Here is a 16,007-nt window from a genome sequence, read left to right as displayed (position 1 = left end):
ATGAATATCAACTTGATTGAAAGTATAATTGAAGTTATCTAAATTAAAGGAGACATTTGTGAAAATAAAAAAGGAAGGAAGGATGTGAGTGCTGACTGTTTCCATGTAGAAATATATAATCATTTGGTTAAAAATCTAGGCAAAGTAATTAAGAAAAACTGACTATTCACATTTTAACAGTTTGAATTTAATAACTACCACAAAATTAATATCAAAAACATGCATTATATTATCATTAGAAATAAATTTTTTTCTTTTGGTGCCTTGCTTCTGAAGTGTATACTTACTTTATTTCTTCTAGTGATTTATTATCCAAAAGGTACAGAGAACTAAGAACTGGGATTTTAATCATATTATTGCAGAAGTATTTGAATCCTATGATAAAAGGAGGATATCTCTCAATTACAAAATATTCTTAATATTAAAATTACAGGTTTTTAATAATTTGCACTATTAAATTAGAGGTCAGTAGAAAAGCATAATAAATGGAAGCATCCTGCAGTGCTCATAAAAGGAAAGCAGTAGAGCTCCCTCTATTGAATTATATTTGAGAAAATGTCCTTGTATTTATCATCAAATTGACTACATTACAATAATTGAAAATGTTTTCTCTTTCTAAGGTCTAATATTTTCAAATTACAGAAACACATACAAAATGTCAATTTCTAAGATAATATAGTACATTATCTATGTCCTTATAATTTAGAGCATATTTCTTTTTCTTAATGGCTTTTTGTTTGAAGAAAATTACATTTCAAAGCTGTAATTTTAAATTTATGTTTTTCTTTTGCTTTTTCCTAAGTTGATAAAACTGAAAGTTACTAGACATTTATTGAGATTATAAAACATGCTAATAAAATATGCTTTCTAGTTTTGTTGTGAAAACCCAAAATGTACTCAGAAGGAACTGAAATATACCCCCTAATCAGTAAAATGAGGTATTTCACAAGTTTTTTGATGTGAATAAACTGACATTATTAAAATATTATGATTACTGTAAAATGTGATTCATAATAATTATTATTGGTTGAGTGTCCACGATGTTCCAAGCACCGAGAAACACAATATAAACTCATGACTTTCTTAAATATTCAAATAAAATGAACTTGGTAGTATTGTTGTCCACAATTTGTAAATGAGAAAACTGAGAGCATATCTTGAAAGCAAACTAATTCTGTGATCCATAGCCCAAGTGCTTGAGCTCTTGTGCAATGGGATCTAGGTTTTGCATAGACAGTGTGGAATCTGTAAGCATGGAAAGTTCATAAAAATCAAGCAGAGAATTCTTTTATAATACCATGAAGATATAACTATACTATCTACAAAAAAAAAGTCACTGCTCAAACAGCTGAAATCCTTTCTAACCAAATATTTTGGATCAATTCTAGAAAATAATAACCTCCAAATTGTACTCCAAAACTGTATATTTTTTATTGTTTTATCATTTCTTTTAGAAGAGAGACATATTTCTTGTCAGCAAAGAGGAAAACAGCTAATAAGATGAAGAGTTTGTTTCAATAATCAGATACTTATTTGCCATTCTAGTATGATAAGAAAAGCAATTTAATCTTATACTGAACAGGCACTTCTCAAAGAAACTCTATTTTAGAACTAGGCTAACATCCACTGTCCACTGAGGTTGGGTTGAGTGGGGACTTATTTAATGGAGTAAATATAAATACATATTACATTTTACTCTTAGATCTGACTTCACAAACATTATTCATATATAGAGCCATGTCCAATTCTACAAAAATATAAAACCTATATCTATAATCACAATAAACAATCTTCTTAGAAAGTGTCACATCTATCACCAGATAGAGAAAATACTTGCAGAATAATATATACATGCCACAACTTTGAACATTTAAAACTAAATGACTAGCAGAAGCAGCTTGAGTCATGAAATTCCAGTATGTGCATACTAATATTAACTCCATTATGAATATTTGTTGCCTTCTATTAAAAATTTACCTTCAGCATATACTTGTGGAAAACTCTTTGTATACATATCGCTATGGTTTTTATATATAAAAGTGGCTATAAAAATAGATTTTTATTCCTACTTTCCATAATAGGTTCAAAAATTACAGAGGCAAACACATTTGATACTTTTTTTAATTTTCAGAAGATTGTACTTTTTATCAGGTTTTAAAAATTTCTGTTGAGCCTGTTGGAATAAATTTATTGGAAGAATTGTTCAAAATATGATTTACTTAAAATAATTTCGCTTGATAAGATGTATTATACAAAGTTTACAAAGTGACATTAGTCCCACCACTCACACAATGTATATTGTACCTATGATGAACTGATAAAATACTTTGAAGTCATTATTTGTAATGATAAACAGTATTAAATACTCCTGCCTATAGCTCTTGCCCCCTAATCCACTGTCTCAGTTTAGCCAATCTGATTCTAGGGAGTATGAATCTTACAAAATGGAAGAAATGATGGCTTACACAATTAATGTTCTAAAAGTTAATTTTATGTGAAAAGAACAATGATAAAAAAAATCATAGTAAACACTTATTTTCCCCATTTTTGGCCCTATCTCATGTATGATAAAGTTAGGCACCAATATATCTATAACTTTTGCCTCATATATGAGTATGCGTCTTTACTTCTATAATTCTATTTTTCCCATAAGGTTTAGATAAATAAAATCCAACTTAGTATCCTGATTTAAAAGGTTATAGTAATAGTACAGACTTAAGGAGAGAGTGTAATAAAGAGGCATCCCTACATACCTCTGTTGGGATTCTTTAAAGGTGCATACTCTTTGAACAGTAAATTGAGAATTTCTTTCTAAGTGAAAAATACATATATTCTTTGACACAGCAATATCACTCCCAAGACATCCTACCAACATAACTGCTCATATGAACATGAGCATGTATTAGGATGTTCAGTGTTCTAGTTGGTATTAATAGAAACAAATGATTGAAAACAAGCTACACTTCCAAGAACTGGTGAAATGGTTAAATTAGTCATGATGATACAATAAAATCCAATATGGCATTTAAAAAAAAAATGAGGTAGAGCTACATGTCCTGATCATAGGGCACCCCTGTAATCTCCAAAATGTTCTTCTAAGTGAAAGAGGAACAGTGCAAAATGGTGTGTGTAGTATGTTTCCACTTTATTATTTTTTTTTAAGGAGGAAGGAGTATGTGCAAATACTCCTTTAGTATATTTCCTAGTACATGAGTATTAGAATAAGACAAAGAGATCCTCTCCTTCTGGGCCCCAAAACTTGTAAGTCAACTAAGGAGATTATAGGAAAGTATTTGAACAACTTCAAGGAATCCCTGGTTTTTGCCTCAACCTTCAGAATTTTTGTCCCTGAAAAAGGACAGGCTCTTCTTCAATTCCAGGAGTTAGAAACCATGTTCCTTTCCACCTTAGTGCCTTCACTCATGCTCATCCCTCAGCCTCAGCACATGCCTCAGATACCACTTCCTGAAAGAACTTTTCAGAGTGTCTCCTAACTTTAGACTAGACCTGGCCACTCTGTAGTAAAATGCTTTTTTATAGTTTTTGGGGTATTTATATAATAAAATTTCTGTCAAATAGTTATATAGTTGGTTAATTGATACCTGTTTTCCAGAGAGAATATAACGTCTTTAAGTGAAAGGACTTTGACTGTATAGTAATTAGTTTATTTCTGTATCCTAAAGCACAATGCTTTGCACATTTTGAGCACTCAATTAATGTTCAATGCTGTTATATATGTTCAATGGTTAATTTAAGTGTGTTTTAATTTTGGGCTGGCCAAAATGCAATGTTAGACAAGTAGCTAAGTAATTTTATAATTCAAAGACAGCTTCAAAATCTTTAATCTGTGAGTCTAAGCATAAATGAAACTAAAAACACTGTTGTCTCTAAGAACTGTGGTTAATTTGCTATTTAGATTTTAGGTAATCTCTCAACCTGTGGCTTCATTTACCTCAGCTCTCAAATAGGGGCTAAGCAGGATGAAAATGTAAGAAATTTTCTCATCTTTCCAACAACCCTTCTTCTACCACATTTCAACTTTCCATAATTTCATTCCCGGGGAAGTTAAGGTTTTAGCAGTAGGAAATAGTGTTCTTATTGGACACTGCTTGAACCTCTCCGATAGCTCATATTTTTTTGCCCAAAGATCTCAAAGAGAAGGGTGTAAATTGTGAATGTGTGCCCAAGGATTCTGCAGTCAGGGTCCTTCTTGCTGTCACATTCCCTATTACTATTGTGAATAGTAAACAGTTGCAGTAAACTGCAAAATGGTTCAAGTTATTCCTGCATGGCCTTTATCCACATCCTTTGCAAGGTGACTTTTTTGGCTCTTTCCATTCAGTAAGTGGAGATGATTTCCCCACATTTGAATTTGGGCTTGGCTTATGATTTGTCTTCACCAACAGAATGTGGCAGAAGTGATGGTTAGTCAGTTCTGAGTCTAGGCCTCAAAAAGTCTTGTACACTTCTGCTTTCTCTGAGAACTCTGCTTCTACCAAGAGAACAAGTCTAGGCGAGCCTCTTAGGGAATGAAAATATATGGAGATGATTTTTATTTTTTTTGAACAACAGCCAGACACCTCCCAGAAGCAAAGCTTCCTAGGCTGACCCACTGCAGACTGCAGTAAAATAGCTCAAACCAGAAAACCCCCCAACTGAGTCCAGACTAAATTGCCAACCTGAAAAATAATACACTAAATAAATAAATGGTTTTAAACCACTGTGTTTTGGACTTCTATTATGCAGCAATAGTTAAATGATACACTGTGGTTCAAAAATTTAGGAACAGCAGCTAGACCTCTTCTTATGTTCTTTGCCTGATTTAGAGCGAAGTAAATCCTATTCCCAGAAACTTCCCATTAGGGGAAAGACTTGAGTATATGCTGACAAGAGTTTTAACCACAGTGGCCAATGCCTTCTCCCTTCATTCTATCCTGCTAATGAGAGCACAACTATGGCATCCTTTATCTTGCATGCTTAGATAAGGCCCTTTCAACTTTCCTACGTCCATCCATTTCTGAGGTTTTCTGAGCACCTGAGATATTCTGAGATAGTTGAACCAAATAACATATGGATGCTTAATTTTGTAGAAATGGTCAGTGTTAGATCAACTGTCTTAACCATACCCTTGGTTGTCCAAGTCAGTTCACCATTTCTGAATGATAACACTGTAGCTTACATGTACAGATTGGGGCTTCTTTCAATGTTATAGACATCCCCGATAATTTTTCTTAGATACAATCTGATAATGGAGCTATTGAGAAACCTCATAGAAGAACAGGATGGAAATAGTATTATTTTCTGCAAAAGGATTTTAGGTTCAGACTAAAATAGGCATTCCCTAAATAACCTCATAGCTAAGTGTAACTCCCAGGTGAATTTCAAACACTGTTATTCCTTTGGCATCTCAGGTAAATTCAGTTTCCACTCAAAACCATGAGATCCTCAATGTTCAACATCCACAACATTCTGGAATTTCAGGCTACAGCCTCATGTTTTTATTATACTTGACATGAAAGGGGCATGTAACCCCTTAGTGATATTTCACTGTAGCTGCTATTTAAATTTAAAAGGGTTAGAAATACGCATTTGTTCAGAATGATGAGTGTATTTCTTATGGTTAAGTACTCTAACACAGACATATAGACACACAAGTTATCTGGTGACCATATAATTTGCCATCCAAACTGCACTTGTGAGAGTGAAGGAGGGTGCCATTAATAACTGCACCAGGATGTCAGGCATAAACCAGAACCATCTTGGGATATACCAGGATGCATGGTCCACCTACTAATAACGTGCATACGAAGCCAGATACTATCAAAATACATTAAAGGAATATTAATAAAAAATAAATATCTACAATAGATAAAACAAAAGGTGACAACAGGTGACATAATAGGTGTCCTCTGGGGATTGGCTAGCTGATTGTACCTTAAGAGGGCTCACAAGATAGACTGTCCATGTTTCAGTGTATAGTCTTTAGTCCTAAAAGGTTAGAAACTTCTTTTGGCTGTTTACCAAAAGTTTTCCCATCTTTCAGGCATGAACTCTTTCTACCCAAACTCATAAACCAGCTTATTGGTTTACATTAAAGTAATTATTGCCAAGGATATAGAATGCTCACCATCGTCCAGCCAGGACATCCTCTCTCTGTAAATTAGCTATATAAGAAGTCACATTATAATTAGATGATTTCTAAGTGGCCATGAAATTTTTCCAGTATGGGAAAAATTCATTATAAGATTTGAGTATTTACAGCATTAGGCCCTTATAATGAGTTTCATCTATCTCTACTAGAAAAGCTACAACTGCTAAGGGAGCTGGAAAAGTCGTGTCTTCCAGTCAGAGGCCACTTTCACCACAAGATAAAGTGTTTGGATGCATTAATATCTTCAATAACCATATTTTGATCAACCACTCTACTTTTTCTGTTTTTTCTACTGACCAAAGCTTTTTCCATCCTTAATCACAAGTTCCTTACTAAATACATAATCTTTTCTTTTCTTGTTTTCCCCATTAATACAGTCAAAGAACAATCATGTCTTGATGACCTGTGAATCTTTCTTCCTACTCAGACAGTTTTGCATACATCTGTGCTTTTAAGATGGTTTTATTTTCCAGTTTAATACTCAGGGAGCAATATTATATCTTCAACTCCCAAGTTCTTTGGGAAAGTTTCTTGTAATCGTTTTCTTGTAATCATTTATATCCTAAAGTTTCTTGTAATCATCTTGTCATTTTCAGGTGCTACCCTATGGAGGAGCTTAATTCTCCATATATGCATTGGTCATATTTAATGCAAAGAAAAAGAACTTGAAGCAGCGTCTAGGTGGTAAACTATTTACTGTACTTGAGGATGCACAGATGAAGATAAGATTTGGTATTTAAAAAATTAATGGTAAATTGAGAAAAAGAGTAACCAATATCATAATGCAACGTGGCAAAAAAATAAAAGTGCTACAAGAAGACAAGTACAGGGATAAGGGAAAAGTTAGGAGACACTTAGGCATTGTTGATATTTCAAAACTGATTTTGCATTAAAGACAAAAAGTACAAAAAAGTTATTTTTTTTCATTCGCAGTTTATATAAAATAACCTAAAACTAGTACTCTTTAAAACTATAACCTACAGGTGAAAAGGATAAAAATCTACTTACATAAATTTCTGAGGTATAAGCATCTTTGGGAATTATTCTAAGAAAATGTTGTCTTGGAGTGCTGGTTAATATCTTAATCTACCAATTTAGTTAACTTCTCTGTTGACATCATCACAGTAAGGTAAATAATAAAAAGGAAACCTTTTTAATTGAAGCCCCAATCCTCCTGCCATTTATGGATTTGATATAACTGATTTTGAGTGTTTACAGTGACCCCATAATTCATTATAAGTAGCATTTTTTTTTTCCTAAAAGCAACTGTGTGAAAATCCTGCTAGGGAGTCATTCTACTTGGCTGCCAAGCCAACTTGTATTAAGAAAAGGGGATTGCTTCTGTATTCCTTCATGAAAACTCATATGAAGTAATGAAATAAAACAAAACAAAATGAAAAGAAACAAGTTACTTAAGAAAAACGGTCATCAAGTGAGGCTAAAATCTTTCTAAAAATTGAAAATGTGATTTTTCAGAGGGAAGCGAATGATTCTTAATGGAAGTGCGATTGAACAAAGCCAGAAGAATGTACCAATTGCCATGGTCATAGTTTGTTATCCTTGTAAATGAACATCAAGAATCAATGATATTTCTATGATTTGCAAAGACTAGAAAGGCTTAATTTCATCTCATGGATGTTTGGATGTTTTCAGTTGGACTTTGGCCAACATGATACATCAGTTCAAGGAATAATATAGGAAAGAGGAAAAATAATACTAATAACTTTAATAGAGAAACAAGCGAGAGAAGCTAGATATCTGTCTAGTTTCTGATTAATCTATTTCCCCACAGTTTATGGGGAAAAAAGTTCATTATGTTGAAATGATATTACAGTTCATTATGTTGAAAAAATACTATGAATTCTTAGAAGACCAAGTATAGGCATGTTCATTGAAATACCTCAACTCAAAGTCAAATTAAGTAATCCTTTGATTAGAAGCTGTTTCGTATTGTGCACAACTCTGATTTCCCCTTCAATGGAATGGATAATTGAGAACTGTCTGGATAAATAAGAGAGGAAGCATTAAAAGCTAATTTCAGTCTTGGAACATACACTACAATAATGGGCTATGATAATAGGTTACCATAAAACAATTACTGAAAACCACAGCACATTTGGAACTAGTCTTATCTAAAATATATAAGGTATTCCATCCAACAATAAGGTGGAGAAGACAATATGAAATTTGTTATTTAAACAGAAAATAAGCTGAATGAAAATACCAGCAACCTCCAAAATACGACTATACGCTGTATACTGCAGGGATACTATAAATGTAGAATTTAACCTTACAGAAGAGCCTATGTTATTTTCTTGAATATAGAATATGCATTTTAGTCTTGTCTTTACTCTCCATTTGAAATGGGAAATTCTACTCTAATAAAAAAAAAGGAATGAAAAGTATAAATAAACATCTTTCTGATCTTTTAAATTTCTTATTGAAAATACAATGAGCTGAAATACAAAAGTAATAATGAAATAAATATTAATTTATTATCCACCATTCCCAAGAAAACATTCTTTAGTTTCCCAGTAAGTTAGCTCATTCTTCATATGTCATATACATTCATGCGTAAGAAATGAAATGAGCATTTGTGAAAACTTAACAATGAAGAATAAAACTAACACTGTGAGAGGAATTACATTTTAAGTTTCTGTGTGTACAAAGAGGCACAGAGATACTCTTTTATCATAGCTGTACCTATGTGGTTCTCCTGCATATTTGGTATATAAATTGCAAGTGTCTACTTGAGTTAATAGCTTCAGGGAGCTAGAACTCTTTGATGGTGTTTTATGTTAAGTAAATGGCTAGAACAGAAAGTGGTGTGTTTGGAAATACAAGACACAGTGATTATAAAGCATTTAAAATACTATCTGACAAAGTGCTGCCATCTTACACCAAGTAATGATGACAACTTACATAGTGCTCAGTTTTTCAAAGGCCCATGTTTAATGGCATGAAAACTTGAGGGAGGAAAAACAAAGAGAAGGTAAAAAGAAAAACACTTTGCCTTCTTTCAATAAAATGTTCAAAGTAATAATTAAGTGGAATAAATTAAAGGGTGTTTTTTTCTATTAAAAATATGATAAAAGTGTTAATTAATATAGCATGTTTTACTTGAAAAAATAAAGATGCTGAGCAAAGGAATTACTAATCTCACCAGATTCAGAACCATGCCTCACACAGAGAGAAAATTTTACAGATGGGAAATGAAAAGGAGCAGAATAATAACTCAACAGAAGATCACAACACTCTCATATGGCATAGCTAAAAACTGAATACATGACTACTGACTACAATGTAAATAGATTTCTGATAACACTTAAGACTATTAAAGTAAGTTTTCATTAATTTTCTTCTTTTTATGCCACAGTCGAGAATGCATTAAAAAAAAAATTTTTCTTCTTTTTCATAAGTAAACAGTACACATACATTCTCATCCAATTTCTATTACAAAAGCTAGGCTACTTTAATTTTCTAAAAAGTCAGAAAAAGTTTGGAGTCTCATAAGGCCAAATATTTTGGATTTCTATGTTTTAAAATAATAGAAAAGTATTAGTATTTTCTATTTTCTTCTATATTGCATCTACAACCACGGTGGAAATCAACTTCATTCTTGAGGAGCAATTTTAGGGGATATATATAAGGCTTTGATACATGAACATTTTCTAATCATCATTTACATCTCATCTTAGGAACAACACATGCAGGTTAAATAAAGGTAGGCTTGCAAGAGAGATGGGTTACAGTAAAAGAGTTTTCTGAAACCTAAAAATCTTTCCCACTTTTGAGGTCTGTTTTCCTAGGAGGGTGGGAGACTAATTCCCCTAAGTTACACTTTCCTTTAATGGCCCTATTCAGGGCTGGAGGAGTAAGCACCAATGTTATAATGAATTTTTAAAAGTAGAAGAAAATAGAAAATTAGCAATTGAAGTTCATAGATACTTTTATAGTAATAGGATTTATATGAATTTTGTCTAGACTAAGATTGTTAGAAAAATACTATTAGAAAATGATTCTGCCTGCCCAAATCAGTTTTTTACCTTAAGACTTTAGAAAAAAAGAGTTTTTGAGCTATAAGTGATATGAGAGAGTAGATCCTGAGAAGGTCCTTAGCCTATCCTTTTATTTTACACATGAGAAAGCTGACGCCCAAAAAGGTTAAATGACTTCCACAAGTGCCTGAAGGTAGATGGTCCCCAGCTAAGCCTAGAAAACCAATTTACTGTGAATAATACCCCATTAAATTGTAAACTGTGGTTGGATTAAATAAATCACCAAGGAAAAAACAATATATATTGGCTACTAAACAGTTTGCAGTTTTTCAATTTATAAATTTTAATAGTCCCACATCAGTAGTCTGAAAGGACATTATTTGAATTGATGCTTTTCCCAAGTCCTGTTGAGACACATTGATATGTTCCAAACAAAATATCCCACTGAAAAGCTTTGTGTGTGCTTATGTCTTGGAATGAACCTTCTATCAGTGAGTAGTTACGAAAAATCTGAGAGCAGTGCACACAAATGACTCAAGTAAAGAAACAGTTAACTGCAGCGCCCCACCTCCTCGTTGTAAATAATCAAGAAAAGCCTTTTTTTTTTTAAAGCAATACAAAATGTCACCACAGGCTGACGCTCTTTCTACAAGAATAATGAGATTCTTGCTGTCTGGGATGCTGAGCACACACACTTCACTGCCTTTATCTCTGAATTCAGTTTCCGTGGTTCATATATATTCTTCCCCTCCCTTCAAGACAGGTAATATGGCATGCCTAAAATATACCAATGACCATGTAGCGACTACAGCAAAACTGGAGGAGCAGTTTCACAAACTCGAATTTCGGTTCCGAAGTCCTGGGCACACAATATTAAAACCGCTCCGGAAATGAAGGGCGGTAGGCAGGGAAGTCAGTGACATCCCCCCAGCCCCAAGCCAGCCATTGGCACCGCACCCCACCCCACCGGACTCTGCTCCGCAGAGGGCTCTGAAGGAGGCGCGCTTGCAGTCCAGGGCGTGCTTTCTGAGAGTAGACACGTCTCCTTTTAGTGTCATAATTCTTCCTTTTAAAACACACTGACATCTCGCCGAGAATTTCGCGCAATGTCAGCCCGGTAATTCAGGGAAGCCACTGATCTAAAGGTCTGCGGCATCCGACCCCCGGACCAGCGGTGGCTGGAGGCGGTGCGAGAGGGCGAAAAGCTTGCGAAAAGCGCGCACCTCCGAGCCCGCTGCACACTCGAGCATGCGGCTGCAGAAGAATCGCAGACGAGATCTGAAAGCGGAACCTTTCCCCTTTTAGCAGTAGAGTGTGTGGAAAGACCTGTCCTCTGACGTGGCCCAACTGAAAACACATTCCAGCGCGACCGCACGGAAAGGGCAACGGGCGTGTGAGTGTGGTCAGGGGGTGAAGATGTAGGTGAGATTACATTCTCAAAGTCGCGAGAGGGTTAACTGAAAACCAACTATGGGTGTGTGGATATTTGTATTTCACAAACCTCCATCACCCTCATCCTCCTTTTTTGACTCTCCCCTTGGCTCCAGAGTGCCCTTTCTTCCTCTATCGGAGAGTGGAATCACGAAAAAGTGAGATGTGCACTGTGCCAGACCCAAGGGGGTCTCAGCTTCCCATCTCCCCAGTGTTCCTACCCCACCCCACCTGTTTCAAATCCTGACGAACTACGGTTTCACAGTCCCCGCCCCAGAGCATGAGATTTGTCACTGACGCCTTTTTCTCAGCGTCAGAAACAGCAGGTGAGCTCATTACCTCACCCAGAAATGTAACTTTAATAAAGAGATCTGGAGAGGGCACTTCCCCCCACCCCGACAGCGGCGGCGGCAGCAGCTCACAAACACTTGTGATCTTTCCCTCAGGCTCCAGCCCCCAATCCCACTCCCCCCGCTTTCCTGGGAGCGATTCAAAGGCTTTCAAACCTCTCCCGAGGCCTCAGCTTGCTAGCAACTGAAGGGATGTGCTGGAATAAAAAATGCGAAAAGGAAGTGAGTTTTTTCTTTGCTAAAAGCTAAAGAAAAGGGTAAGAACAAATAGGCCAAAATAACAGGAAGTAGGAGTTTAACTGGCAACTGTCTATGAAGGGATAGAAATCAAAACTTCAAAGAAAAATCCACAAAATCCTCAGAGCAGGAGAGGAAATGAACCTGCTGCTCTGTCAAGTGACTGTGAGCGCACGGAATGCCAGCTCACAGTCACTTGATTAGGACCAACTCATGTCAGCTGCCTGGCGGGCCTGAGGATGCCAGGGCCAGAGGACGACCCCAAGGGTGTGGAAAGGGATTCCCCGTGAGATATTTTAGTAGTTGGGAATTTTGCCCTTTTTTCTTCTAGGGCTCAGTACAGAACTGAGAACTAACGCAAGTCTCTAGGACCACAAGCCCATCACTAAGGTCTCAAGGTTGGCTCCTAATTCCAGTTCAGGCTGTTACTTGTCTGCTACCCCTACACTCACCACCACGCAGACAATGGACCGAGGGGGCTGGTTGGTGGTGGTGGGGGGGAGTTTAAAACCACAATTTAAGCATTACGAGGTATTTTAAAGGGGGCGATTAAAGTCCTTCCTTTCTCCTCTACCCCTCCCATCTCTTGCTCATCTCATACCAAGGGGAAGTTATAGGGGATTTATCATGAAAAAGTGCGGGCAGTACTTTCATCCGATAGCTAAGCGAAACGAAAACTGCTCGGGCGCAGTGCCGTGGACTTTGATACCAGAGACTGGAGGAATTGTCAGAAGGAGAGTCTGCCGCCTAGGTGGGAGCCACAGGGCCAAGGGGAGAGAGTCGAACGAATCCTTCCCACGGGCCCCTGCAGCTCCAACCACGCAGCACCCAAAGTTCCTGTAGATTTACCCAGTGCCCTGCTCTCTGCCCAAACTTGAGCCAATCAGCCAAGCCCAAGCGTTTGGCACAGGTGACCGAGCCCGGGGCCAGCTCTGTACCCGGACGGCTGTCCCCTTACCTCCCCCACGCCTCTGGGCGCACTGCTCCGAGTGTGCGAGGCCAGAAACAGGGACCGAGGAAACTGCCCCAGACCCACGTCAGTCCCGGGCTGCTCCCAGGCCCTAGCTCACCTGGCCTGAGGACAGCAGCGGAGATCAAGAGGCAGAAGAGCAGACGGCAGGAAGGGGCCGTTTTGGATTCCATATTCCTCCTCCTTCTGGTGGTCCACTGACAAGAGTCCACGCCGCAGGAGGGGGCGTCGTCCCGCGCCCCGCGGTGCCCGCGCGCTGGCGGGTCCCGACGCAGGGGGCAGCGCCTTCTCCCAGACACACCGTCCCCTGGGGCTGTGGCGCTGCACCTTCGGGTCTCTGCCGCACGCAACTTTACACCAGGCAATGTCCCCAACTCCTCTTCCCTTCCCCGCAACACCTGCTCTCAGTCCCCCGGCTGCTCCTCCGGGGACTGTAGACCCTCTTTCCAGGAGACACTTGAGTAATTCAGGAAGGTGTACGTGGCTCTTTTTGGCTGTTATCTTCTTTTATTTTCCTTGTCTTGGAATAATAATAATAATGGTAGTGCCAGTGTGCATTAAAAGCCCGGTGCTAGCAAGGAATCGCCAGGGGTGCGACAGGGGGGCGGCGGGTCTCCTCAGGTGGCAGCGGTGGTAGCAGCGATAGCGGCGGCAGCGGTCTCCGGGCTGCTCTGAGTGGAGGGACTGGAAGGCGTGTGTAGGCTGCCTCTTTCCTCCTCCCTCCCGCCTCCTCCCTCCCTCCAGTCTCCTCCCCGCTTCCCTGGACGCAGCGCTGAGCAGGTGGTTGGAGCGCGAATCCGCAGCCTAGAGGCGCTGCAGGACCGAGTCCGAGACCGAGCCCAGCTCCGGGATGGGGGAGAACCGCGCGCCCCGGCCCCGCGCCCGGTGGGCGGGGCTTCAGGGGACTCCGCCCCCACGGCCACACCTGCCAATGAGGAGCGGACGCTGGAACTGCGCGCGCCTGGGTGGGCCCTCGGGACTCACGCCTCTCGTGCGTGATGTGTGATGTGTGATGTTCCCCGCGCCCTCCTGATACGGCCTCTCGCTTCCAGCTGCCCACCCGGCCACGCTGAGGTTCAGAAATCCAGTTTGCCCTCCTTTTGCCCCGTACGCCCATCCCACTGGCTCGTTCCTCGGGGAGTTTTCTCCGCCGTGAGGCTGCAGCCTCCCTGTCCTGTGCGGAGGGCGGTGGGGGTGGGGAGCGCACCTTGGGTCGGAGGCCCGGAGTGCGGGCGGGGGACGGGGCTGCGGGTGGTGGCAAAGGTGGAAACCCGCCAACTGGGAGTTAACAGCGGCCGCTGCCGGTTGGCTGGCCCGGAGCAGCCCACCGTCTGGACTGATGCCTCCCTTACTTTTCGTACGTACCCCTGCCGCCAGCTGACACTCACCGTCTTCCAAAGGCGGACCGCTGGAGTCGACTGCCCGGCACCAAAGGGAAGATACTTGCTTTTATCTTTGGGGGAAATTAAATCAGGAATTTCTAGATCTTACTTCGTCATACGGGTTTTCCCCATGTCTACAAAAGCCAGAGCGCGTGCCACTTTTTTATTTTGAATTAAGCGGCGGTTTTAAGTTACACATGGAAAATCCTCAAGTTACTCAGATTAAAAGCCAAGCTCGTCTCGGTCTTTTCCAGAAAGCCAGGCACCCCAGCAGAAGGATGGGCTTCTCCGGCAATTTCTAGAGGTTGAACCGCCTCCCAGGCGGAACATTGGGAAGCTGTGTCGCTTTCAGATCAGGCAGAGAGCATGAAGGAATATTTTCCTTCAGAACACCGGGGTGGAGCTGTCGGAGCCCTGAGTGGCTCTAAATCAGGGATGCGGGTTCGCAACTCTCATCCGCAGTGCACTCTCATCCAGAACCACTTGGCTGGGGCAGTAAATAGCCTTTCGTGCGTCACAGGGTCACCCTAGTGTGAGACTGGTCTCCAGCAGAGAATTCCAACTAGTAACCATCACGTATTGCGCCTTCATTAGAAGGCTGCGCTAGGAGTCACTAGCTAGATTGGGCATTCGCTACACACACACGCACACGCACACTGATTGTTGAATTCCTTGTCTTTTCGTGCTATTAAGCTCCATCTTCAGCATGATTTTTCTCCAAAGCCTGCCTGTCTTGTTCTCCAGGTCCTCTTTACATTAACAGTATTCTGGAGTGGAGCTCTTATATTTTTTTCCTCTGAAAATAAGTGCTTTCTCCCGCTTAGTTTTAACATTAACATTTCATTTGCATCTTATGAATCAACAGGAAGGCGATTGCTAAGAGGCAAATGCCTTTTAACTCTATCTTCCATGAGCTAAGTTTGGCTGAACTGCTAGCATTCCCATGGGACCCGGTAGAATTCTTTCAGGGAATTTTCTTTTAACTGCACCTCAAAGTGGCATGTATTAGAACAAATCATCCCTACAATATATTTAACTTGGATACTTGGACTTTGCATCTGACCTCTTCTATTTTGGGGTGGGAGTTAATACAGTATATTTTTTTAAGTAGATTTGCAAAAGGCAGACTGTCTCATTTGGCTCTAACACTATATGATCTTGGTCAACTCACTTAACCTCTATAAGCCTCAGTCTTCTTGTAAAAAGTAAAAACAATAGTGCTGGGCTCATGAGATTGCTGTGGGGATCAAATAAGATCATATAGATAACTGGCCAGATGGATATAGTAGAAGGAGCTTGAACTTTGGGTGCAGATAGAACCTTGTTAGAATCCCTGTTCTGCACTTGCTGCACTCAGCAAGCGACCTTGAGCAAAAGTCAGTCTCTCATAACTGAAGTGTAATGACACATTAGACTACCACCTTGAAAGGTGTACAACTAAATTGAGTGAAACTGCATTATATAAATTAAGAATATTAAACCCACATG

At 39.4% G+C, this 16,007-nt stretch overlaps 1 protein-coding gene across 2 annotated transcripts in view; it reads right to left on the bottom strand.

Annotated features, from left to right (window-relative positions):
* Window positions 1-13,844, bottom strand: part of ALCAM (activated leukocyte cell adhesion molecule) — a 183,270-nt gene extending 169,426 nt beyond the window's left edge. Inside the window, exon 1 of one of the 2 annotated variants that reach the window (XM_012777170.2) lies at window positions 13,238-13,844. In XM_012777170.2, coding sequence (XP_012632624.2) covers window positions 13,238-13,310 — 73 coding nt within the window. In that variant the 5' untranslated portion in view covers window positions 13,311-13,844. The remainder of the gene's footprint in view (window positions 1-13,237) is intronic. The other variant, XM_012777171.2, reaches the window with a different exon arrangement.
* Between the last annotated feature and the right edge of the window lie 2,163 nt (window positions 13,845-16,007).

This window comes from Microcebus murinus, chromosome 1 (assembly GCF_040939455.1).
Source record: "Microcebus murinus isolate Inina chromosome 1, M.murinus_Inina_mat1.0, whole genome shotgun sequence".
Classification (NCBI taxonomy): domain Eukaryota; kingdom Metazoa; phylum Chordata; class Mammalia; order Primates; family Cheirogaleidae; genus Microcebus; species Microcebus murinus.
Note: the sequence above shows the minus strand (reverse complement) of the source record. Positions and strands in the feature narration are given on the sequence as shown.